General features: G+C 32.4%; 1 protein-coding gene across 4 annotated transcripts in view; it reads right to left on the bottom strand.

The window, feature by feature from the left end:
* Window positions 1–27,972, bottom strand: part of LOC143069071 (EH domain-binding protein 1-like) — a 118,147-nt gene that overhangs the window by 65,940 nt on the left and 24,235 nt on the right. For 3 of the 4 annotated variants that reach the window (XM_076243513.1, XM_076243514.1, XM_076243517.1), the window contains exons 10-16: window positions 18,625–18,673; window positions 16,943–17,703; window positions 15,747–15,804; window positions 14,964–15,098; window positions 11,588–11,732; window positions 8,852–8,911; window positions 89–210 (exon numbers count right to left, since the gene is read on the bottom strand). In XM_076243513.1, the coding sequence (XP_076099628.1) occupies window positions 89–210; window positions 8,852–8,911; window positions 11,588–11,732; window positions 14,964–15,098; window positions 15,747–15,804; window positions 16,943–17,703; window positions 18,625–18,673 (1,330 nt within the window). The remainder of the gene's footprint in view (window positions 1–88; window positions 211–8,851; window positions 8,912–11,587; window positions 11,733–14,963; window positions 15,099–15,746; window positions 15,805–16,942; window positions 17,704–18,624; window positions 18,674–27,972) is intronic. The other variant, XM_076243515.1, reaches the window with a different exon arrangement.

Here is a 27,972-nt window from a genome sequence, read left to right as displayed (position 1 = left end):
TTTTTGACGAATTGCTACTCTCCATTTCAGAGGAAATGGGACTGAACTAGTATCATTCAAACCATAGTATTTCTGAAAATATATATACCTGTGGAGATGGGGTTTTGTCTTTGGAAAATGGTGTTGACAGATCTACTTTCTTCAGACTGAGTCTCTTCAGTTTGCTGTCTCCTTTCACGCTTGGCTCTGTTGTGGCTGTAACTGATGCTTCTGGAATAAGACACACACAAAATAAACACCACATGTGATATTTAAGTATTATATATTTGCTAATCTTTATATGATTAGATGTATTCTAAATATAGTCATAAGTTGCTTTTGCAATAAAAAGTTTTAGAATGGACTTGAATTTCACTTCAGATATAACCTCAAGATAAAAAAAAATACAAGAAGTGAAAATATTTCCCCAACACTTTAAAATAATATCCTGTTTTCTATAATTTTAGTTTTAATTGAATAATGAATCATGAAGACTTTTAAATATACCATATATGCATAATAATCTTTTTTGTTAATAATAAAAATAATTTAAAAATACTTTTTTTTTTTAAAGTAATCCTCATCCTACAATATATTCAATAATCTTTATTTATATTTGTGTTCCTGTATTGAAAACAAAATTCTTCATCTTTATGGTGCGTAGTTTTAAAAAGTTATATATTATAACTGTTTGTCAACACAAAATATCTACTTTTTACAAAGTTTTTAAAGTTTTAAGCACAATTTTAAGTTCTGTTCTTCTTACGCAAGGAAGCAAACTGAAAAATCTGGCAACTACACATGTTCCTTGATTCATATATTTTTCTCAGGTTACTTATTTTTATTGATTTCTTAAGTGCAGGTGAACCACAAGTTTAAATATTTTACAAAATACAATTTTCTACAGCTTGCATGCAGACTATGGCAAAAGCCAGGATGTCAAACATCTACAAAAAACTTTTTCCTCAATGAACAAAATTGGTAACCTTTAAAAGAATAATAGAATCAACAGTTAAGTAAGATATCCTTGGATTACTGAATTTCTGAAATTAATGATTTACACTGTCACCATTTATAGCAAAAACATATAATTTAAGGCTGTATCAACTTAAGGATGTACACCTCTGAGGAGCCAAAAATTTCTAGAATTAAACTTTTTTTCTTAGCCTGATTTTTGGGTTTATAAGACTGTAACAAAATAATTGGTGAAGAAAAAATCATATGGTGGTGCACTTCTTTTTCTGCTACAACCCTTTGAAAATGCCCAATTTTGATGATTTTCCCATTTTTCATCGATTTTTACCATTTTTTTGGCTATTATCCTGAAAAAAATCACAGTTCCACAATTAAACTTTTTTTCATACTTTCTACAAAGATGAAGTGGACCAATCTGAATAAATTTTACTTAAAAAAAACTAGAGGTAAGTGTTAATATAAGAAAGTTTTATCATATTTTGACGCTTTTTTGTGTAAAATTTACCATGCTGTCAATTTTGTATTTTTGTGATTTTTCTCAGTTTTAAGAACAAAATGAATATTATTTCAACTTTTTTGTTATAAATGACTAATTTAATTTTGGATGTAACGCGTCTTCTGATTGGCTGACGTTATTTTGTTATTAGCCCATAGACATAATTTAGTCATGTGACCGTGACGTCATCAACGTTTTTTCATGGTTTTCTACGGTTTAAAATGGAATTTAGAATTAAATGATAAGAAATGACTGTAATATTTTTTCTGTCTATTCGAAATAACATAAAAAATGTGGTGCACACTGTTAAATAACCCGCTACGCGCGTTTTTCAGTGTGCACCACATTTTTTATGTTATTTCTTCATAGACAGAAAAAATATTACAGTCATTCCTTAATTGAATCAAGAGTGCACACACTGAAATGTCTCGCCTTCTTTACTAATCATTGATATATGTTGATAGTCCTAAGTATAAAGCGTTATTACAACTGTCACATAAACTTAACATTAAACAAGATAGTTAAACAAAGACCAATGAACCATGAAAATGAGGTCAAGGTCAGATGAACCATGCCAGGCAGACATGTACAGCTAACAATGCTTCCATACAACAAATATAGTCGACCTATTACTTATAGTTTAAGAAAAATAGACCAAAACACAAAAACTTAACACTGTCCAATGAACCGTGCAATTGAGGTCATGGTCAAATAAAACCTGCGGGACTGACATATAGATCATAATATATTTCCATACACCAAATATAGTTGACCTTTGGCATATAATATTAGATAAAAAGATCAAAACTTAAAAACTTAACTTTGACCACTGAACCATGAAAATGAGGTCAAAGTCAGATGACATCTGCCCGCTAGACATGTACACCTTACAATCATTCCATACAACAAATATAGTAGACCTATTGCATAAAGTATGAGAAAAACAGACCAAAACACAAAAACTTAACTATAACCACTGAACCATGAAAATGAGGTCAAGGTCAGATGACACCTGCCAGTTGGACATGTACACCTTCCAGTCCTTCCATACACCAAATATACTAGCCCTATTACTTATAGTATCTGAGATATGGACTTGACCACCAAAACTTAACCTTGTTCACTGATCCATGAAATGAGGTCGAGGTCAAGTGAAAACTGTCTGACGGGCATGAGGACCTTGCAAGGTACGCACATACCAAATATAGTTATCCTATTACTTATAATAAGAGAGAATTCAACGTTACAAAAATTCTGAACTTTTTTTTCAAGTGGTCACTGAACCATGAAAATGAGGTCAAGGAGATTGGACATGTGACTGACGGAAACTTCGTAACATGAGGCATCTATATATAAAATATGAAGCATCCAGGTCTTCCACCTTCTAAAATATATAGCTTTGAAGAAGTGAGCTAACACTGCCGCCGCCGCCGTAGCCGCCGCCGGATCACTATCCCTATGTCGAGCTTTCTGCAACAAAAGTTGCAGGCTCGACAAAAATACATATCTAAGAAATTTGAAAAAAAAACAAAATGATATGGGATGTACATGATTCCTGTAAAATCATTTTTTGTATCCCTCACCCATTTTCTCAAAATTGTGGCTTAAAATACAGACTTGATTGGTCGTAAAATTTGAAAACTGGATTACTCAAAAACTGTTCATTGTAAATACACAATTTTTTTTACAGAGTTATGTTTGATTATAGTATATTTAAAATTCATTGATATTTTCCACTTGTATAACATGTTTTGGAAATAATTCAAGAACGAGATTTCAACGAGACTGAACAAGACTGAAAAGTCAGAAGAATACATTCTTAATGTGCTGTTGCTCGACTTTCATTTTTTGAGGTGGGGAGGGTTAAAAAAAAACATGTAAAAAATTTAACAGATAACTTTTCATTGAGGACTATAGACATGATAGAGCAACCCGTGATTGATTATAATTATAAAAATTTATTATATCAACAAATCACAGGAAAAAACATTTGAATTTCAGTTATGAATGAAAAAAAAAATTTGTTAAATTTTTTATGTTATTTCTTCATAGACAGAAAAAATATTACAGTCATTCCTTAATTGAATCAAGAGTGCACGTACTGAAATGTCTCGCCTTCTTTACTAATCATTGATATATGTTGATAGTCCTAAGTATAAAGCGTTATTACAACTGTCACATAAACTTAACATTAAACAAGATAGTTAAACAAAGATCAATGAACCATGAAAATGAGGTCAAGGTCAGATGAACCATGCCAGGCAGACATGTACAGCTAACAATGCTTCCATACAACAAATATAGTCGACCTATTACTTATAGTTTAAGAAAAATAGACCAAAACACAAAAACTTAACACTGTCCAATGAACCGTGCAATTGAGGTCATGGTCAAATAAAACCTGCGGGACTGACATATAGATCATAATATATTTCCATACACCAAATATAGTTGACCTTTGGCATATAATATTAGATAAAAAGATCAAAACTTAAAAACTTAACTTTGACCACTGAACCATGAAAATGAGGTCAAGGTCAGATGACATCTGCCCGCTAGACATGTACACCTTACAATCATTCCATACAACAAATATAGTAGACCTATTGCATAAAGTATGAGAAAAACAGACCAAAACACAAAAACTTAACTATAACCACTGAACCATGAAAATGAGATCAAGGTCAGATGACACCTGCCAGTTGGACATGTACACCTTCCAGTCCTTCCATACACCAAATATACTAGCCCTATTGCTTATAGTATCTGAGATATGGACTTGACCACCAAAACTTAACCTTGTTCACTGATCCATGAAATGAGGTCGAGGTCAAGTGAAAACTGTCTGACGGGCATGAGGACCTTGCAAGGTACGCACATACCAAATATAGTAATCCTATTACTTATAATAAGAGAGAATTCAACGTTACAAAAATTCTGAACTTTTTTTTCAAGTGGTCACTGAACCATGAAAATGAGTTCAAGGAGATTGGACATGTGACTGACGGAAACTTCGTAACATGAGGCATCTATATATAAAATATGAAGCATCCAGGTCTTCCACCTTCTAAAATATATAGCTTTGAAGAAGTGAGCTAACACCGCCGCCGCCGGATCACTATCCCTATGTCGAGCTTTCTGCAACAAAAGTTGCAGGCTCGACAAAAATACATATCTAAGAAATTTGAAAAAAAACAAAATGATATGGGATGTACATGATTCCTGTAAAATCATTTTTTGTATCCCTCACCCATTTTCTCAAAATTGTGGCTTAAAATACAGACTTGATTGGTCGTAAAATTTGAAAACTGGATTACTCAAAAACCGTTCATTGTAAATACACAATTTTTTTTACAGAGTTATGTTTGATTATAGTATATTTAAAATTCATTGATATTTTCCACTTGTATAACATGTTTTGGAAATAATTCAAGAACGAGATTTCAACGAGACTGAACAAGACTGAAAAGTCAGAAGAATACATTCTTAATGTGCTGTTGCTCGACTTTCATTTTTTGAGGTGGGGAGGGTTAAAAAAAAATGTGTAAAAAAATTTAACAGATTACTTTTCATTGAGGACTATAGACATGATAGAGCAACCTGTGATTGATTATAATTATAAAAATTTATTATATCAACAAATCACAGGAAAAAACATTTGAATTTCAGTTATAAATGAAAAAAATAAATTTGTTAAACAAATAGATTTTGCACCATTTATCATGATTTGATTGACAGTTTACAACCACTGCCAATCAGCCAATCATGAAAACCTACAAATAAACAGATGCTGCACCTGCATAAATTGGTTTAGATCTAAATGCATAATTTGACCCTTTAATAAGATAATCTTAACTTTCTAATACATAGTTGCATAAAATGCTTTCTATATAAGGCTGAGGTCACAAGTCCTTTGTTTTAATTTTTTAGGTCAATATCATTATCTTGAACCTTACAAGTGTATACAATATTTTGAAGTGCACATTCTGTCGGAACTTCCTACTCTGTTGTAGACATTTGTAACATGATCAAGCCAAAGATAATTCTAAAAGGGGAAAACAATTACAATAGAAGTGAATAGAGGCGGGTCAAGAGATATTGACAGACTATGTTGTATATATCTGTGGTATGGGCTTTGCTCATTGTTGAAGGTCATACAGTGACCTATAGTTGTTAATTTCTGTGTCATTTGGTCTCTCACGAAGAGCTGTCTCATTGACAATCATACCACATCTTTTCTATATGCTAGAGGACTTGCTGGCGTTAGGATCATGGTACCAATTTCATGCTTGCATCATCATTGAGTCTAGTGTAATCAGAAACCAAAATCCAGGAACTTCTCTACTTTAAGGGTTAATAGAGGAATCCAAACAAAAAGCAGTGGCGGATTCAGCCATTTTAAAAAAAAGGGGGGGGGGGGGGGGGGTCCCAACCCAGGACAAAGGGGGGGGTTCCAACTATATGTCCCCATTCAAATGCATTGATCGTCCAAAAAAAGGGGGAGTTCCAACCCCCAGAACGCAGCCTCATCTTGAACTCATCAACTTTGAGGATCTATAAAGAATTAAAATCAAAAAGTCTCCACAGAAAAAGTCAATCTATGATATTTATGTATATGATTCTTATTTCATTATTTTAACATCTGTGAAGACAGTCTAAATCAGCACTCAAACTGCAAGTCCCATTTTAAAATATTAAAGATCCAATTCAAGATTTTAATATCTTAAATACTGATAACTTTCTAAAAACTGAAGTTTTGACTTGAAAAGACATTTATTTGTGAGTGGAATTTTAAATTCAAAAGTGATAAAACAGGTTCAAACAAAAATGCTTTGAAGAAAAATAAATATTTTTTTTTCAAACTTTTGCTTCTATAAATTGATGCAAAAAAATCCAAAGGAATTATACTGTACATCTGATCACATGTACTGTGCTTAAAAGAATAAAATGTAACTGTAAAATATAATGGGTAAAAACACCTGCTCTTAAAAATTAAAATAAAAGAAAGATTTCTTAAGGAAATTTGAGAATGAGGTGCTTTTATAAGTTTTGAAGGACACATCTATCATGATGCCTCTCGTAGATGCAATCCTGCATTCGATGTCTTTTGAAAATTTCTTGCTAGATGATATATATGGCTTCTATTCAAGAAGGCAAAGGTCAACAGGTGCAGAGTGTCACACTAACAAGGAAAAGAAGGAATCGGTTAAACCTCTATTCTGTCCCTTATAAAATAGCAGAGCATAGTTTGCAGATAACATAAATTATTTGTATGCACATTTTTTTATTAATGAATATGGCAACAACTTTTTAAAATACATGAAACAATTATATGAATTATAGCAATTTGGCCAATTGTAATAATCTCCATGGTAATGAGATGTGCCAATACTAATACAACTGCATACCAAATATCTTTGACTTATCACTAGTGGTTCACCATAAACTTGACCTAATCACAAACTAATACATTGTTGACGCCGCATCCTTCGTCGCTGGAAACATCAATAACATTATTGTACTTTTACTCTATTATAAACATAGGAAACTGCACAAAGATATCATCAGAAAATAGATCATTATGAGACAAATATAAGTACTATTAACAGAACTGGGTTAAGTTGCAGTAAGTCACTAAACTTTGTTATTTCCTTTCATTACAAATATATAAAATCAAACACAACCCCAAAACCTATATAAACATGGCAATACACAGGCCACCGCCCTCTGACTAAAACAATTAGATGTGAGATAATAGTAACTTTACATGTATGCTTCATTTGAATTTGTAGTTTTGATTGGCTGACCATAAAATCAAGACACTCCTATATCATTTTCATTTCCGTATAAAAGAAAACAGCTATTATGAGAAGATCTGTTATCTGTAACCATGTTAAAACAATGCATCTAGAAAAGGTTGTTTTAACTTTTACATTCATGCTTGTAGCATATAAATGTTATAGTAAGAAATGGAAGCTTCTTTTTATAACTCCCTATAGGGTTGTAAAAGTGTTGATTGTATTAGCTTTTAAGTATAAGGCACAAATGTGCTTTTGACAACACTTTTATACACAAATAAGAATAATGTTATAAAAATCAATCATTTCATAAATATATATCTGTCCTTTACCCACAAGCAACAAACTAAAAACACAGTTACAACAAAAGTCATTTATTTTTCAATATTTGTTAACTCTTGCAATTCTATTAAAGATTATTAAGGATATTATTTTCCCCTAAAATAAGTAATTTAATAAACAATGATGATCAGGTTTGTTTTGTGGTGTGAAAGGAGTTACAATGGATGGCACTTAAAACAAATAACTGATGTGTGCGTTTGAATTCCTTCGATGAAATCTTTGATGCATACAATCGTTAAACATGCAATATAGCTACAAGGATTTTTTTATGAAAATTTCAATGCCCACTGCCCTACTGCCCTAAAAAATATGAAGTTTTAATTTCTGTGTCATTTGGATGATTTGGTCTATTATGAAGACTTGTCTCATTGGCAATCATACTTCATCTTCTTTCTAGTATTTAGTACATTTTACTAGACGCATTCTTTCAAAAATTGATTAGGTTCAAAAACATAATATAATGGAACAGGCCTAACCTTTTGTAGATGTAATTTGTAAATATTTATGGATATATCAGTAATTTGTATATATTTATAGATGTTAGTTATTTGTATATAGTTAAGGAGATATCAGTAATTTGTTATTTTTTTTCATAAAGAAAATTTTTATAAATTTAACCACTGATTTTTCTTTAGAAAATTAATCAGAATCTAACACATTAAATTATGACAGTCTTAACCATCTTTTGATAAAATCTGTTCATACTTTTTGATCTAGCAATAAATGTTTTCCTCTTCGCCTTAATAAGTTTAAATAAAATTCTACAATGGGTCATTCTTTTGGTCATTCTTTTGAAAATGAAGGCATTTTGTTCATTTCAAAATTTGAACCATATTCTTAAATTATGGTATTCAACAGATGTATCCTATCATCTCTTGTAATAATATGAAATAATGTATAAGTCCATTTTTTGATTTAAGAAACCCCAAAAATCCTTCTTATTATCAATTAAAATTGGAGATGCACAATGCTATTAAATTCTTAAGATTGAGAAAGTTTTGCTGAAATTCCATTGCAGGTTAAAAGCTGTGCATATACAATCATAAAGAACAAATGGACATGCCCATCACCTGGCAAGGCAAAGTAGATGTACAAATATAAACAACATAAGCAACTAACAATAAATACAAACATTATTTTATCAATTTAGGAAAAATTTGCCCAGCAAAATGTTAGATATTTTGTAAAGCTGGGTTAAAATCTAGGATTAGTGAATATAAACATAGTCATGTGCTTGGTAATAACATGCATTAGAACATACCATGCCTAGCTTTGAAAAGCTGTGAAGAGGCAGTTATCCGCCTGGCTTTTGTAGGCTTAACTGTATGCATAAATATAATAGAAATAAAATAAAATGAGGGTAAAATAAAAATAAAACTATTGCATAAAACTAAAATTTAGTGTAAACCATAACATTTAATAAAGCAAAATTATATATCGTCTCTGCTTCAAAGGCAACTAAATAAAATTGTAGTATATAGATTAAGACAAAACAAAGTGCATAAAATAAAACACATGTACCATTAATAAAGCAAACTAAAGTTTTGGGCATTTTACTTTTTTAAAAGATTAACATAACAAAATAAATTATCTAATTTACTAAGAAAGTTGACATGCATTGTTTAGAGGAAGCAGAAAGTTCAGCACTTGTAAGTATTATTCGTTAAATCATTTCTTTTATCCAAGGACACATAAATATAACAAAATTCTATATCTGTTATGTTGTAACATACGTAAACTTTAAAATAGGTGTTGTTGATGATTATAAAAAATGGGGAGGAAAAATAGTTGGTCCTACTGCGGTCTATTTCCTTGTGAAAAAACATATTCATATCTTTGTCATATGAAAATAAATATTTCTTGAATATAATTAAACAAGAATGTGTCCATAGTACACGGATGTCCCACTCGCACTATCATTTTCTGTGTTTAGTGGACCATGAAATTGGGGTAAAAACTCTAATTTGGCATTGAAGTTAAAAAGATCATATCACAGGGAACATGTATACTAAGTTTTAAGTTGATTGGACTTCAACTTTATCAAAAACTACCTTGACCAAAACCTTTAACCTGAAATTTACACTATCATTTTTTATGTTCAGTGAACTATGAAAATGGGGTCAAAACACTAATTTGGCATTAAAATTAGAAAGATCATATCATAGGGCACATGTTTACTGAGATTCAAGTTGATTTGACTTCAACTTCATCAATCAAAGAGCAGATTGCTCTGAGGGATACGATTGCCGTTGTTTCATTGACACATGTACACATGTAGCTGGATAATATTATTTTCAAAACTAATTTAACTGCACATTTAAAATAGTTACAAAATTATAATAGCCAATCACGGATAAAAGTGTATGAACAATGTAATCAGGCCTATGTTTTATTTTTGTACTATCAATTCCAAGTTTACTTTCCACAGCAGTCACTGAGACTTAGACTGAGAGAAGGTATTTCACTTCGTATCTTATCGCCTATTTTCCTACGTTAATTCTAGGAGGAACCCCATTCCTAACTCTTTAAATATTTAATTTCCTTTGGGTCAGTGATCATGACTCCTTTCCGTACACATTTATTGGTTTAAAATGCGATCGTTTTTAATATAATACGACCTTTATTGACAGAACGAGCTAATACTCGACGTGTTGTTTTGATTGAGAATTCACGGAAGTTACTTTCGGAAGGGAGATAACTCGAAACGACAATATGGAAGACTCCATTTCGCCTGAAGGGGTGTTCTACGATGAGGACTACTTATTTTAATTTAAATGATGCATATGATTTAAAATTATGCAACAACAATACCCTTCAATAGCAGACATACATAGAAAAGATCCCATGAGTTATAAATTAATTAATTGAGTGGAGAATCCAGAGCAACTATTCAATCTAAAACCCCTTGAAGTCAAGAAAACTATACGCAGGCGCATAATTTCCAAAACAAACCCTGGAGCAAGAACGTATATTAAATGTTTTTAAACGACCTAGAAGGTTCTCTATTTCTTTATGGAAGTAAAATCTCAAATATCAGTTTCATAATGGTAACATATAAGAAAAACTCCACTTCAGTTCTTAAATGACAGAAATAGATTTATGGGTCTGGGAATTCAGAGAACTCTCGCATTTTATCAAAACTGGGAATTCCCTCTGACGTGTTTCTAAATTTATAAAAACACTAAATATAAATACTGCTTAATTCTGATTTTCTGTGTTGTTAAAACATGCATATAAGTCAAGGGAATTATCAAACATGAAGATTATGAAAAGAACATTATAGGAAAGTTGTTTAAGTTCAATCCCTTAGTTTGTTTTTACCTTTTAAAGCAAGACAATCATAAGAATCTGAGATGTTCCTTAATGTTTAGAATAAAACGATTGACGTGAGGGCAATGCTCTGAGCCACCGGTATAAGTCTACAGATTGCTTGAAAGCAATCGTATCCCAAAAACTACCTTGACCAAAATCTTTAACCTGAAGCGGGACAAACGGACGGAAGGATGAACGAACGGACACACAGACCAGAAAACATAATGCCCATAAAAAACATAATGCCCCTCTACTATCAAAGGTGGCAGCGGCATAAAAATGCCAGTTGAAAGTTGAGCTTTCATCTACTCATTCAAAGACTAATCATCTCTTAACAAAAGTTTCTGTACAACATGTACAAGGCACAGTTAAGAAGGTAAATTTACCTTGAAACTTTCAATAAACATGCATGGAAAAAATTGATTGAAGTTAAGCTGAACAAAATGTTGAAATAAAAAATTAAGCAAAACAGCAGAGAAGAAACATTAATATGAAGAAAGATCAAGATACAAGAATTCTTAAACAGGAAGTAGTTCTACAAAAGATCTTTGTGATACAACTGGTCAGAACTTATGCAGAATTTCAATGATTGACCATATGCATGTATCTATCTAATATGTTTTTTTGCAAAATAGTTCTATGTATACCACTGTTGAATTTCTATACAGAAAATATAGATAATTACCTGCATCAGTATTAATTTTAGTCCTCTGTGAAGAGGATACTGATGGATTCATATCCGACATCTGAGGTTTCCCAATACTGGCTCTTGTTTCCTCTATTAACTGTCGAGCTCTTTCCTTAAGTCTCAGTTTTTTATCCTCTTCTTCCTACATCATGAATGAGACCATTTGTAGAACAGTATTACAAAATTTACATAATTAGTATAACAAGAGTGCACACGCTGAAATGTCTCGCCTTCTATACTAATCATTGATATTATGTTGATAGTCCTAAGTATAAAGCTAAGCTTTATAACAATTGTCACATAAACTTAACATTAACCAAGATAACTAAACATAGACCAATGAACCTTGAAAATGAGGTCAAGGTCAGATGAACCATGCCAGGCAGACATGTACAGCTAACAATGCTTCTATACAACATATATAGTTGACCGATTACTTATAGTTTAAAAAAAATAGACCAAAACACAAAACCTTAACACTGTGCAATGAACCGTGAAAATGAGGTCACGGTCAAATAAAACCTGTGCGACTAACATAAAGATCATAAAATATTTCCATACACCAAATACAGTTGACCTATGGCATATAGTATTAGATAAAAAGACCAAAACTCAAAAACTTAACTTTGACCACTGAACCATGAAAATGAGGTCAAGGTCACATGACATCTGCCCGTTAGACATGTACACCTTACAATCGTTCAATACAACAAATATAGTAGACCTATTGCATATAGTATGAGAAAAACAGACCAAAACACAAAAATTTAACTTTGACCACTAAACCATGAAAATGAGGTCAAGGTCACATGACATCTGCCCTATAGACATGTACACCTTACAATCGTTCCATACAACAAATATAGTAGACCTATTGCATACAGTATGAGAAAAACAGACCAAAACGCAAAAATTTAACTATAACCACTGAACCATGAAAATGAGGTCAAGGTCAGATGACACCTGCCAGTTGGAGATGTACACCTTACAGTCCTTCCATACACTGAATATACTAGCCCTATTGCTTATAGTATCTGAGATATGGACTTGACCACCAAAACTTAACCTTGTTCACTGATCCATGAAATGAGGTCGAGGTCAAGTGAAAACTGTCTGACAGACATGAGGACCTTGCAAGGTACGCACATATCAAATATAGTTATCCTATTACTTATAATAAGAGAGAATTCAACATTACAAAAAAGTTAGCTAACACCGCCGCCGCCGCCGCCGTAGCCGCCGCCGCCGGATCACTATCCCTATGTCGAGCTTTCTGCAACAAAAGTTGCAGGCTCGACAAAAAGGATTCTAGAAGAGGTTATATAGGAATTTATATGGTAAAATATATTTATAATAATATCACTATTTTATAAATAGAAAATGTTTTGCTATGAACATGTTTTAATAAAAATTAATTAGTGATACAATTAAAAACATCAACGATATGTAATCACCTTACATCATATAAAATTTTCCTTTAGATATGCACATCTACATATTATGTCCTTATTAATCTACTAAATCTCATGAAATTCTGTTATATGGTTTGCGAGGAGTTACGTTAAAAAAACTGTTGCAGTCGTATATTTAGGCAAAATTAAGTTCAAAGAGGCATAATTCCTAAAAAAAAGTCAATTTCATGTTGATATGCACATCTAGTTAGTATGTCCTAACTATATATAAAGTTTCATGAAATTCTGTAGTATGGCTTCAGAGGAATTGCAATGCAAAACTGTTGCACTAGTATATATAGGCAAAAATTCTCAAATTCAAAGAGGCATAACTTCTTAAAATTTACTGATATGCCCATCTACATATTATGTCCTAATTGTCTCCATGGTGTCGCGAAATTATATTGTGTTGTTTCAGAGGAGTTTGGATGTCAAAAAAAGAACTGACAGACGGACTGACAGATCAAAACCATTATACCCTGTCAACTTCGTACTTTAATTGGCCTTTTTAATTTTGTTTGAATCGAGCGTCACTGATGAGTCCTTTGTAGATGAAACAGACATCTGAGCAAATTCAAAATTTCAATCCTGGTATCTATGATGAGTTTATCTACAGAACTTTGTTCCATAGGGTATAATAAATAAAGGGCTGCGCTTTAGCGCATGATACGCCCGTTGCTCTTTTAACTTGTCTTTTATGCTTTAAATGAATTTATATGATCAACTAGAAATATATATACAAATCAAAAGGGATGTTACATTAATATATTCACCAAAGTTTCATAAAATCCCCCTTTTTTAAGTATAAAAATTCTTTATTTAAGAAAACCTAAAATCTAAAATTTATAAAAATGGAAAGGGAGCTTATGTCAATAGATATAAACAATTTATCAAAGTTGCATAAAATTTTGTGAAAGTGTTAGTTATTGTCCCAAAAATTGGAAAATCCCCCATTTTTTAAGCATAAAAATTCATAACACGGAAATGTAAAATCTGAAATTTATAAAAATTGAAAGGGAGCTTACATCAATAGATATAAACAATTCACCAAAGTTTCATGGACATTGGTGAAAGCCTTTTTAAGTTATTGTCCGAAGTGTTGAAAATCCCCCTTTTTTTTATGAATAAAGCCCCATAAATCCAAAACTTAAAATCTGAAATTTATAAAAATTGAAAGGGAGCTTACATCAATAGATATAAACAATTCAACAAAGTTTCATGGACATTGGTGAAAGCCTTTTTGAGTTATTGTCCGAAGTGTTGAAAATCCCCCTTTTTTTTATGAATAAAGCCCCATAAATCCAAAACTTAAAATCTGAAATTTATAAAAATTGAAAGGGAGCTTACATCAGTAGATATAAACAATTCACCAAAGTTTCATGGACATTGATGAAAGCCTTTTTGAGTTATTGTCCGAAGTGTTGAAAATCCCCCTTTTTTTATGAATAAAGCCCCATAAATCCAAAACTTAAAAACTGAAATTAAAAAAAAACGAAAGGGAGCTTACGTCAATAGATATAAACAATTTACTTAAGTTTCATGGACATTGGTGAAAGCCTTTTTGAGTTATTGTCCGAAGTGTTGAAAATCCCCCCTTTTTTTATGAATAAAGCCCCATAAATCCAAAACTTAAAATCTGAAATTAAAAAAAAACGAAAGGGAGCTTACGTCAATAGATATAAACAATTCACTTAAGTTTCATGGAAATTGGTGAAAGTGTTTTTGAGTTATTGTCTGAAGTGTGGACGACGGACGGACGGACGGACAGACGGACGGACGGACAACGGTATACCATAATACGTCCCGTCTAAAAGACGACGGGCGTATAAAAAAACAGCAGTGAAAATCATATTGGTGTACAAGGGTGAAATTAGTTTCTGAAAGCGAAACACAAAATCTTTGAAATAATTGTGAAAACAAACCTGACTTGCTTTCCCTGTATCTTTGGTGTTCTGCTTATTTTCTTTAGTTTCAACTATTGCATCTTGTTTAGCCTTCTCTAAAAGTATCTTAGCCTTTGCCTTTAGCTCTTCATGCCTTGCTTTGTGATTGGTTGGCTACAAAATAATATCAACACCATTAAAATTAAATGTCTTTTTTAAGGGGCATTCCATAAAACCATACACAAGACACAGGGAAGGCAACTTAAAAAATGTTTTGTTGTGAGAATTACGGAACTTTGTGAGCAAACGCACAAACCCCAAATAAAACTTACTGTGGCCTATAGTTGTTAATTTCTATGTCATTTGGCCTTTTGTGGACAGATGTCTCATATGGCAATCATACCACATCTTTATACTTTAATAACTTAACTATAGGTAGGTGTGAAGTACAGTGAAAATGATAACGAAAATCTAAATTTGTCTCTATAATTTGTTTACGTGTTCACACTTAATTATTTATCACTAGCAATAACTGTGTTTCACACATACTTACGGTAATTATTTCACACTCATTCATTTACACTACACGAGTTCAGGTTTGAACGAGCCCCTTGCCTGAACTGACATTTATAGCTTGCTGTTCGCTGTGAGTCACGTCTCTGTGTTGAAGACCGTACTCTGACCTATAATGGTTTACTCTTACATATTGTGACTTGGATGGAGAGTTGTCTCATAGGCACTCATACCACATCATCTCATCTGTAGATGCAAATTTCATATCACTCATTTTCTCAAAATAACTAAAATTAAAGTACTAATCACCTGTTTTTCATTATTTTTCTGGAATCTCCTTGTATGTTTTTCTACAACAGGACTTTTTCTGTAAGAATCAAAAAAATTATATTATTCACTTTTAAATAAGTTGCTTGAATAAAATATATGTATCATCATACAAGGCATAAATAAGGCAATGAAATTTTACATGCCCATGTCAACAGTGACTGTTTGAAATCTATGATAACTTTATTTACCTTTTCAGAAAAAGCAAAAGGACAAAAAAGAGGGTGGTAAAGGGGGGGTGCTTGCACGAAAAAAACATGAAATAAGACATAATTTCACGTTGAACGTGAAATAATTTCTGTAATGAACGTTGCACGAAAAATAAATACTTTTATTTGAACCTTTTGTGACCGAGTCACTGTCTTCTTGTATATATTAACTTTGTTTTACTTGATATTCCCGATTTAGTATACACATTTATGATATAATTGGTTTACTGCTTTTAAAAAAGTATTTATTGACGATCCCTGCCAAGTGTTTGAATTTGATTTGAAAAATACCGAGCACGCAAAATAAGACTTTGAAAATCACGATGCACGTAAAATTAAATAAGCAGAACACGTTGAACGAGGCACCCGTCTTGCACGACTGAACGTGAAATAAAAAAGTAAAAACACGTTGATCGTGAAATAAAAAACGGCGATCACGTTGCACGAAAATAACCCTTTACCATCCTCAAAAAAGAATAAGACTTCTTTAAAAAAAAATCTCACTCATGACTTGTCCCTGATCTAAAAAAAAAAGTTAATTTTTAAGATTTTCAAATAAGTGCCAATTGTTTTCTTTTTTTTGGACATCTTTTTAACATCTGCATGGCTAACAAATAATTACATTGTTTTCCTATCATTTGAATCAAGGCAACAAATATTTCCAAGGCTCAGGAAAGTAAAATCACAAAAGTACTGAACTTGGAGGAAAAATGAAAACAGAAATTCCCTAAATAGATAGCAAAATCAAAAGGGCAAACACATCAAATGAATGGATATATTTCTGACTTGGTACAGGCATTTTTTATGTAAAAATGGTGTATTAACCCTGATTTTATAGCTAGCTAATCCACTCAGGTGTATGGCAGTCGTATATAATTCCATGATGAGAATCTTAAACTTTACTTTTTTTTTCCAATCATATCTGGCTTTTATTTATTCAAGACTTCAAGAAATGATATGATGACTTACTCTCTGGATGGAGTACTTTCTTTGGAAGACCACTGTGGACTGACAGATCCAGATGTAATACTACTTGTCTGTGAATCGCTCCTTAATACCCAGACTTCACTATCATCCTCCCCTTCTACGTGACCAGAGGCTGGACTAATATCCTCCTCGTCAGAATCAAAAGGGTTATTCAACTGGTTCCTCGTCATTAATGACGTTTTTGATTTCTCCACAGAAACAGAAGAATTATCTTTGGTTTGAGACACCAGTTTATTATTATCACAAGAATTATTTTTATCGGGACCAGGCAATCTTTTAATATCACCATTTGTTAAAGTAACTTCTCGTTCAGGGCTTTGTTTAACAGGTGAATGACTAGAGTGTTCACTTAATTTATCTAACGAATTAGAGGGACTACTTGAAGTATAAGACAATGAATCTGGCGTCACTGGAGTCGTCTCTCGACTTTTAGATTTTTTACGATTATCAACATCAGGCTTTGGAACATTTTCCTTTGATGGCTGTGCTGAGTCCATCACATCTTTACCGTACATTTCTCTAGAAATCTGCATTTCTAACTCACGATCCTTTTCACTAAGCATATATGTACTTTCACGAGCACTTGTCCCTATCTGCTGTATTTCTAATGTCTGACCAGTAAAATATGCCCGTAGTTGATGTAAGTAGGTCATTACAGATAATTTATCAGGAACTTTCAATAAAACCATATCAGAAGGTTCTATAACTCTTGGAATACCTAGCTTAGCTGCTGCATCAAAAGCCTACAAAACAAGAAATTTCTTTTAAATCAGGAATGGTACTAAACCTGTCTTTAGTGGTCTAAAATTTCAATTAATTTCAAAAAGCATTTCTCTACTTATCATAGGGGAAGCAAGAGAGATGGACTGTTGAGTGAGCGTATCAAAATGAGGCTCCACACAAAAAAATAAACAATATGTGAGGAATCAGCTTTTATATATTCTGTAGGTTTTTTTTGTTTTGATGTTTTAAATTTGAAATTCTTGTTCTGGACTGGCCCCATGGATATATTTGCACTCTTTTGACCTCTAATTATATGAGACAATTTGGATGTAACATAGGAAAGTGGACAGCAACTGAAGAACTATAGTATTTTTTTAATGACAGAAATGTTGCCCAGTAACAGCTGATCTACAGATTTTTCAAAACTTGGTGCATAAGTATATTGTATTGTATATGTAACATTTAAGCAAGATCATAAAATTCTCCTAACATAGGGCATCAAGTTGAATATCACATTCTGACCAATGCATCTGCATTTTCATTTATCATTCACAGGCAAACAGACATTTCCTTAGATTATGGGTCTTATTGTCAAAAGGAAAAGTCCAGGTAATGATATTTATATACCTTAGTTTAAAATAATATTATTGATAATCTGTTACATTTCAGTGGATATTTTTTATCAATATTTGAAAACTTAAAAAAAAAGTAAAATAACAAAAACACTGAACTCTGAGGAAAGTTCTAAAAGGAAAGTCCATAATCAAATGTCAAAATCAAAAGCTCAAACACATCAATCTAATGGATAACAACTGTCATATTCCTAACTTACAGGCAATTTCTTATGTTGAAAATGTTGGGTTAAACCTGGTTTTGTAGCTAGCTAAATGTCTGACTTGTGTAACAGTCATATTTAATTATAGATTAAAATAAGTACTTACTATTCTATTATTAGCTTTCATGTCATGTGGATTAAGAGATCTAAAATCACTGAAATAGTAAAAGAAGATTTATAACTCATTTTCAAATGATTTATTTATGTTATGGCATGGATATCAGTCAAAAGTGCATAGGATAGATATAGATTCTAACACTGCATCGAGTGTAATAACGATACATGTATTTATCCACTAGAGACAGTTAAATTTTCAAATTTAAAATGTGAGGCTTGCCCAAGCCTTTTAAATATTTAAAATTTAACTGTCAAGAGTGGATAAATATCGTATCACACGAGATTTGGTGGTGGAATCTGTTTCTCTAATGATTTTCTAACATTATGCAGGTAAACTTATTCCTTCTTTTCGAATGATCTGTCAAAAGTTGTGTTCTTTCTATGTGATGTCATCAGGCATGGTCGCCTTTTTTCATAACGTCACAATAGGAATTTCAGAGGACAGCAAGAAAATTTGACGTCATAATCGGATTTTAACCAATGAAGTACTCAGATCAAACGAACCACATGTTGATTAATTTTTTTTTATACAATCGGTGCAGAAAGAGATAAATTGACGAAGAATTAGAGAAACTATTATATTGCACAAACTTGCAACAGAACAGATGGACAACGGCATACCATAATATGTCCCATAAATCTGTCATATAACCAGATGCTCCGCAGGGCGCACCTGCGCAGCTTTATACGACCGCAGAGGTTGAACCCTGAACGGTTGGGGCAAGTATGGACACAACATTCAAGCTGGATTCAGATCTAAATTTGGATTGTGATTAAATAGCTGATACAGCATAGGTTTCTGACACAGGATGAATGTGGTCTAATGAACTTAAAATATTTTTTTTGCCTTTGAGCAATTCACTATGCTGTTGAAAAAATGTTTGAAGAAATTTTCTTTTTATTTATGAAATCTGAAATAAGAAAAATTTAACCCCCCTCCCCCCTAATTTTTTTTCACATCCCCTTTCCCTTATTCTAAAACTGATCTCAATTCAAATTTCTAATGGAGTTTGCAACAATAACTACTCATTCAAATACATCATAAAATATTAAAATGTAACAAAAGGTGCTTGTTATCACTGAATGGTAAAGATTGTTTTAATTTATCAGTTGGTAGTAAAAGTGAATATACATTGTATATTGTATAAAACAATGATTTAAGTTGATTCAACTACTATTCTGGACAAAGAAAGATAACTCCAATCAATTGAAAATTTCTATATTTCTTGCTATTGCGCAATACTGTGCAATTGAAAATATTTGCTATTGCACAATACTGTGCAATTGAAGATTTCTTGCTATTGCGCAATACTGTGCAATTGAAAATTTCTTGCTATTGCACAATACTGTGCAATTAAAGATTTCTTGCTATTGATGAATACTGTGCAATTGAAAATTTCTTGCTATTGCAAAATACTTTATGTAAAAATTTTGGATCCTGATTTGAACCAACTTGAAAACTGGGCCCATAATCAACCAGGTGCTCCGCAGGGCGCAGCTTTATACGACCGCAGAGGTCGAACCCTGAACAGTTGGGGCAAGTATGGACAAAACATTCAAGCGTGATACAGCTCTGAATTTGGATTGTGATCAAATTTTTGACATTACATGGTTTTTTTACACAAAACAAATGTCAAGATTTTACAAATCAATTAAAGATTTCTTCTTCAAACTTAATTAAATCTAAAATTAAATAGTTGACACAGCATAGGTTTCTGATACAGAATGAATGTGGTCTAATGAACTTAAAAGGTTTTTTTTGCCTTTGAGCAATTCACTATGCTGTTGAATATTAATCCTCTCAAAAAAATGTTTGAAGAAATTTTCTTTTTATTTAAGAAATCTGAAATGAGAAAAATTTAACCCCCCCCATTTTTTTTCACATCCCCGTTTCCCTTTTTCCAAAACTGATATCAATTCAAATTTCTAATGGAGTTTGCAACAATAACTACTCTTTTAAATACATCATAAAATATTAAAATGTAAAATAAAGTGCTTGTTATCACTGAATGGTAAAGATTGGTTGGTAGTAAAAGTGAATATAAATTGTTTATTGTATAAAACAATAAAAAAACTTCATCAGAAACATTTTATATTGGCAAATTTCCAATGAAGTTATTTACATAAAGTTATTGGCAAATAAAAATAGAAAATGACATCATAGTCATGTCTGGCAAATGTCCAACATACATTATCTAAAAACATTTTAGATAAGATAAGGGAAAAAAGCTTCATCAGCAACATTTTATATTATCAAATTTCCAATGAAGTTATTTACATAAAGTTATTGGCAAATAAAATAGAAAATGACATCATAGTCATGTCTGGCAAATTTCCAACATATATTATCAACTACTATTCTATACAAAGAAAGATAACTCCAATTGAAAATTAATTGCTATTGCACAATATTGTGCAATTAGATATTTCTTGCTATTGTGCAATACTGTGCAATTGAAAATTGTTTGCTATTGCACAATACTTGATATGGAATCCTGATTTGGACCAACTTGAAAACTGGGCCCATAATCAAAAATCAAAGTACATGTTTAGATAAAGCATATCAAATAAGCCCAAGAATTTAATTTTTGTTAAAATCAAACTTAAGTTTAATTTTGGACCCTTTGGACCTTAATGTAGACCAATTTGAAAACTGGACCTTAAATTAAGAATCTACATACACAGTTAGATTTGGCATATCAAAGAACCCATTTATTCAATTTTTGATGAAATCAAACAAAGTTTAATTTTGGACCCCCATTTGGACCAACTTGAAAACTAGGCCAATAATTAAAAATCTAAGTACATTTTTAAATTCAGCATATCAAAGAACCCCAAGGATTCAATTTTTGTTAAAATCAAACTAAGTTTAATTTTGGACCCTTTGGACCTTAATGTAGACCAATTTGAAAACGGGACCAAAAATTAAGAATCTACATACATAGTTAGATTCGGCATATCAAAGAACCCCAATTATTCAATTTTTGATGAAATCACACAAAGTTCAATTTTGGACCCTTTGGGCCCCTTATTCCTAAACTGTTGGGACCAAAACTCCCAAAATCAAACCCAACCTTCCTTTTATGGTCATAAACCTTGTGTTAAAATTTCATAGATTTCTATTTACTTATACTAGAGTTATGGTGCAAAAACCAAAAATAATGCTTATTTGGGCCCCTTTTTGGCCCCTAATTCCTTAACTGTTGTTACCTCAACTCCAAAAATCAATCCCAACCTTCCTTTTGTGGTCATAAACCTTGTGTTTAAATTTCATTGATTTCTATTTACTTATACTAAAGTTATTGTGCGAAAACCAAGAATAATGCTTATTTGGGCCCTTTTTTGGCCCTTAATTCCTAAACTGTTGCTACCAAACCTCCCAAAATCAATCCCAACCGTCCTTTTGTGGTCATAAACCTTGTGTCAAAATTTCATAGATTTCTATTCACTTAAACTAAAGTTATAGTGCGAAAACCAAGAAAATGCTTATTTGGGCCCTTTTTGGCCCCTAATTCCTAAAATGTTGGGACCAAAACTCCCAAAATCAATACCAACCTTCCTTTTGTGGTCATAAACCTTGTGTTAAAATTTCATAGATTTCCATTCACTTTTACTAAAGTTAGAGTGCGAAAACTAAAAGTATTCGGACGACGACGACGACGACGACGCAGACGCCAACGTGATAGCAATATACGACGAAAAATTTTTCAAATTTTGCGGTCGTATAAAAATCTAAGTACATGTTTAGATTCAGCATATCAAAAAAGCTCAAGAATTCAATTTTTGTTAAAATCAAACTTAGTTTAATTTTGGACCCTTTGGACTTTAATGTAGACCAATTTGAAAACGGGCCTAAAAACATTAAGAATCTAACTACACAGTTAGATTTGGCATATCAAAGAACCCCAATTATTCAATTTTTGATGAAATCAAACAAAGTTTAATTTTGGACCCGGATTTGGAACAACTTATAAACTGGGCCAATAATAAAAAATCTAAGTACATTTTTAGATTCAGCATATCAAAGAACCCCAAGGATTCAATTTTTGTTAAAATCAAACTAAGTTTAATTTTGGACCCTTTGGACCTTAATGTAGACCAATTTGAAAATGGGACCCAAAATTAAGAATCTACATACACAGTTAGATTCGGCATATCAAAGAACCCCAATTGTTCAATTTTTGATGAAATCAAACAAAGTTCAATTTTGGACCATTTGGGCCCCTTATTCCTAAACTGTTGGGACCAAAACTCCCAAAATCAAACCCAACCTTCCTTAAGCAGTCATAAACCTTGTGATTAAGTTTCATTGATTTCTATTTACTTATATTAAAGTTATTGTGCGAAAACCAAGAATAATGCTTATTTGGGCCCTTTTTTGGCCCCTAATTCCTAAACTGTTGGAACCAAAACTCCCAAAATCAATCCCAACCTTCCTTTTGTGGTCATAAACCTTGTGTCAAAATTTCATAGATTTTTATTTACTTAAACTAAAGTTATAGTGCGAAAACCAAGAACATGCTTATTTTGGCCCTTTTTGGCCCCTAATTCCTAAAATGTTGGGACCAAAACTCCCAAAATCAATCCCAACCTTCCTTTTGTGGTCATAAACCTTGTGTTAAAATTTCATAGATTTCTATTCACTTTTACTAAAGTTAGTGCGAAAACTAAAAGTATTCGGACGACGACGACGATGACTACGCAGACGACGACGCAAACATCATACCAATATACGACCAAAAAATTTTTTATTTTTGCGGTCGTATAAAAAGTAATCAATCATACAAAACATATAATTAATCTGCAGTAAGAGTGGCTGTGAGAACATGCATCCAAGAGGTGTTTGATAATCAGTGACTACTTTAAAGTGCTGAAGTTACTTATTTCCTTTGAGGGTTTAAAGTATGATGTTAATATGAGACTTAAATAAGCTTTTTAAGAGTTCTTAAATTTTTCAAAAATTTATACCCATGTCCAAGGATCTGGAATCTTTTTCACCTAATTTTGATCATTTTGATATAACTTAAAAGTTGGTGCCTTTTTTCAAAAAAAGATTGTCAAATTCGCATTACTGCATGAGTATGTTCATTCTTGTAGCATGAACAAACTTGTTTCACTGTTGCATCGCATTTACTTCATGATTTATCCTACCATTTTCCTATAATCAATCAAGAGCAATTAAGGGAAGGCAACAGCTTAATAATAAAAAGATTTAAATGACTCAAAAAGATAATTTTCTCAGTCATCGCTTACATTTCTTTCGATTCTGGAGCTGAAATTCAAACCGGATGTTATGCAACAATACTAAAATGAACAATTCCGGACTCATTTCCGGGATTAGTTTTGTTTATCAAATTTGCTGAGTTCACACGTAATTCGAATTAGCTCCCTGAGGCACTAAGATAGTTATTAGGAGGGCCCTCAGGATTATAACACTTTCGGCACGGGACGTTTGCGCTTTTTCATAGGACATTTGCGCTTTTTATTTTGGACACTTGCGCTTCAAATCATAGGACATTTGCGCTTTTTAAACCAGATGCTCTGCAGGGCGCAGCTTTATACGACCGCAGAGGTTGAAACCTGAACGGTTGGGGCAAGTATGGACACAACATTCAAGCTGGATTCAGATCTAAATTTGGATTGTGATTAAATAGTTGACACAGCATAGGTTTTTGACACAGAATGAATGTGGTCTAATGAACTTAAAATATTTTTTTTGCCTTTGAGCAATTCACTATGCTGTTGAAAAAATGTTTGAAGACATTTTCTTTTTATTTATGAAATCTGAAATAAGAAAAATTTAACCCCCCCCCCCCCCATTTTTTTTTCACATCCACCTTTCCCTTTTTCTAAAACTGATCTCAATTCAAATTTCTAATGGAGTTTGCAACAATAACTACTCATTTAAATACATCATAAAATATTAAAATGTAAAATAAAGTGCTTGCTATCACTGAATGGTAAAGATTGTTTTAATTTATCAGTTGGTAGTAAAAGTGAATATACATTGTATATTGTATAAAACAATGATTTAAGTTGATTCAACTACTATTCTGGACAAAGAAAGATAACTCCAATTGAAAATTTCTTGCTATTGCACAATATTGTGCAATTAGATATTTCATGCTATTGCACAATACTGTGCAATTCAAAATATTTGCTATTGCATAATACTGTGCAATTGAAGATTTCTTGCTATTGCACAATAGTGGCAATTGAAAATTTCTTGCTATTGCACAATACTGTGCAATTGAAGATTTCTTGCTATTGCTGAACACTGCAATTGAAAATTTCTTGCTATTGCACAATACTTTATATAATAATTTTGGATCCTGATTTGAACCAACCTGAAAACTGGGCCCATAATCAAAAATCTAAGTACATGTTTAGATTCAGCATATCAAAAAAGCCAAAACGATGATAGTCCGTCGGAAGGGGACGATAAATGGCTGACCCGTGTTAAAAGACACCCTTGTAGATTTCGAAAAAGAGTAGGCTAATGCCGCTACAAGGCAGCACTCTCACCCGCAAAGTGGAAAGGGATTAATATAAGGCCTAAAATAAAATTTCATTTGTTTGGCATTGCCGCCCGACCCACTGAAAAACTTGCCGCCCAAATAATTTTATTTGCGTTTCAGAAATTTATTTTTTTTTATTTAAAAAAAAATCAAAATTGTGCCGGAATTTGATCGTATCCGCCGAGTTTGTTCCTGGCTTTACTTATTTCAAATCACGATCTTTAAAGCGCTTGTCTTACACTGTATTGGGAGCAAACATTTAAATGACATGGAATAGAAAAAGTCTGCCAAAAGTAATGTCAAAGAGGCCGACAGGGGAAAGCATCTGCATTGGTTAAGGGAGATTGATTTAATCAAAAATCAAATTTTCAGCTATTCTTTGAAAGAAACGTTCTGAGACACCTAGTCCTTGTAGAGGACTCAAATTTTATCTTTTGTAAAGCAGAAACAGATGATGTCTGCTCGACTTTGTCGCTTCATGAGATAGAAGTTTTTCACCGGGACATCACAGAACAAATATGCGTGGCTCTTACATTTGTTGAATATGCGTGTCTCTTACATTTGTTGAACTTATTAAATATTTGAAATTTATCACTGACAAATTTTCCCTTGAACCAGAGAACAATGTATCTACTATAGTCAGAACCACAATGACGCATTCAAGATAATTATGGCTGTCATCACCAAATCTTAAAGACCAAAATGGTCCCAGATTTACAGGTTATAGTAGTTTTGTACCAGTAGATGCTAGCCTGGTACAAAACATACATATTTTAAAGACTAGCATCTTGTGTCAATTGAAGTACTTCCCCACTTTTCTTGCCTTTCTTCTTAACAGGAATAAGATAATTCTTTAAACATAAACGATACTGACAGAAACATATTTATAAACGTATCTTGTGTACTAGTGATGAATAAAAACCCCTCCTTTTCCACAATTCTAAGGGCTCATGAATTTATCTGTATTCATGCAATGCATGTCCAGATTTCTGTTAATCAAACAAGCATTACAACCCATAATTTATTTATCTGCAAAAATTGTCTGTCCTGCTGCATATTTCCATTTTGAATTTATCATACGTTTTAAACCTAGCCCTGATAAACCTTGCACTTGGATAATATTAGCATAAACACCATGTCTATTTGTGCCAACCTTTCAAATTTTTAATATTTTGCTATCCTAATTTGGTACAGATCCTTTATCCTCAAAACTTATCAGGGGCAGTAGGCGTGTTTGTATGGTAGTTTGTCACACCTTACATGTATGATTACTAGCCTCTAGGTATTGGTTTGAGCCCTAGTTGGGCAGTTGCAAAATTAAGGTTTGATTTTCATGTCATATGCCGTAAGGTTAGTCAGTTTCCTACCGCAGGTTGGCGTTTTCCTTCAAGTACTACGGTTTAGTACACCACTAAAACTGACCCAAATTACCCATATGGTGTAGAAAGTGATGTTTATAAAACCAAGGCAAACATTCAAAGTTTTAAATCTTTGTCCATTTGTACAAGGAGCCGTAGTGGTTGAGCCATTTAACTTATGGTAATTTTACCAAACAGTGACCACAACTTCAAGATGTGACATCAGGCCTCTGTTCAATGGGCAGTCCCACAATAAACGTTAAATTTTCATGTCATACATTTTATATGGTTAATTTGTCAGTTTCCTGCCTCAGTTCTGTGTTTTTTTCTGGGTACTTTGGTTTACTCTGCCAATAAAACTGACTTTCTTGCATGAAATTATCCATATGATATAGAATGTGACATTGACGGTTGACCCCTTTCAAAGAATCAACCAGCATGTACACACAAAAATGCTGCAATGCTTTAGACAACATTGATCTAGAGACTTCATGATTTACATGTATAAAGCTTTTAAATGTAAAAAAAAAAAAAATCCCTACCTACCTACCCACCTGCTGATAGTGTGGGTCGGCAATGCCAAACAAACAATTTTTTAAGGGTGGCCTAAGTTGCAAAACTTGTTTCCCAATCCACTATAAATAAATATGTTTAAAACTAAAAAAAGCCCAAGGATTCAATTTTTGTTAAAATCAAACTTAGTTTAATATTGGACCCTTTGGACTTTAATGTAGACCAATTTGAAAACGGGACCAAAAATTAAGAATCTACATACACGGTTAGATTTGGCATATCAAAGAACCCCAATTATTCAATTTTTGATGAAATCAAACAAAGTTTAATTTTGGACCCCGATTTGGACCAACTTGAAAACTGGCCAATAATCAAAAATCTAAGTACATTTTTAGATTCAGCATATCAAAGAACCCCCAAGGATTCAATTTTTGTTAAAATCAAACTAAGTTTAATTTTGGACCCTTTGGACCTTAATATAGACCAATTTGAAAATGGGACCAAAAATTAAGAATCTACATACACAGTTAGATTTGGCATATCAAAGAACCCCAATTATTCAATTTTTGATGAAATCAAACAAAGTTCAATTTTGGACCCTTTGGACCCCTTATTTCTAAACTGTTGGGACCAAAACTCCCAAAATCAAAGCCAACCTTCTTTTCATGGTTATAAACCTTGTGTTTAAATTTCATAGATTTCTATTTACTTATACTAAAGTTATGGTGCAAAAACCAAGAATAATGCTTTTTTGGGCCCCTTTTTGGCCCCTAATTCCTAAACAGTTGGGACCTCAACTCCCAAAATCAATCTCAACCTTCCTTTTGTGGTCATAAATCTTGTGTTTAAATTTCATTGATTTCTATTTACTTATACTAAAGTTATTGTGCGAAAACCAAGAATAATGCTTATTCGGACCCTTTTTTGGCTCCTAATTCTTAAACTGTT

Source organism: Mytilus galloprovincialis, chromosome 3, assembly GCF_965363235.1.
Source record: "Mytilus galloprovincialis chromosome 3, xbMytGall1.hap1.1, whole genome shotgun sequence".
In the NCBI taxonomy this organism is placed as follows: Eukaryota; Metazoa; Mollusca; class Bivalvia; order Mytilida; family Mytilidae; genus Mytilus; species Mytilus galloprovincialis.
The sequence above is the reverse complement of the archived record's forward strand: the minus strand, read 5'-3'. Positions and strand labels throughout refer to the sequence as shown.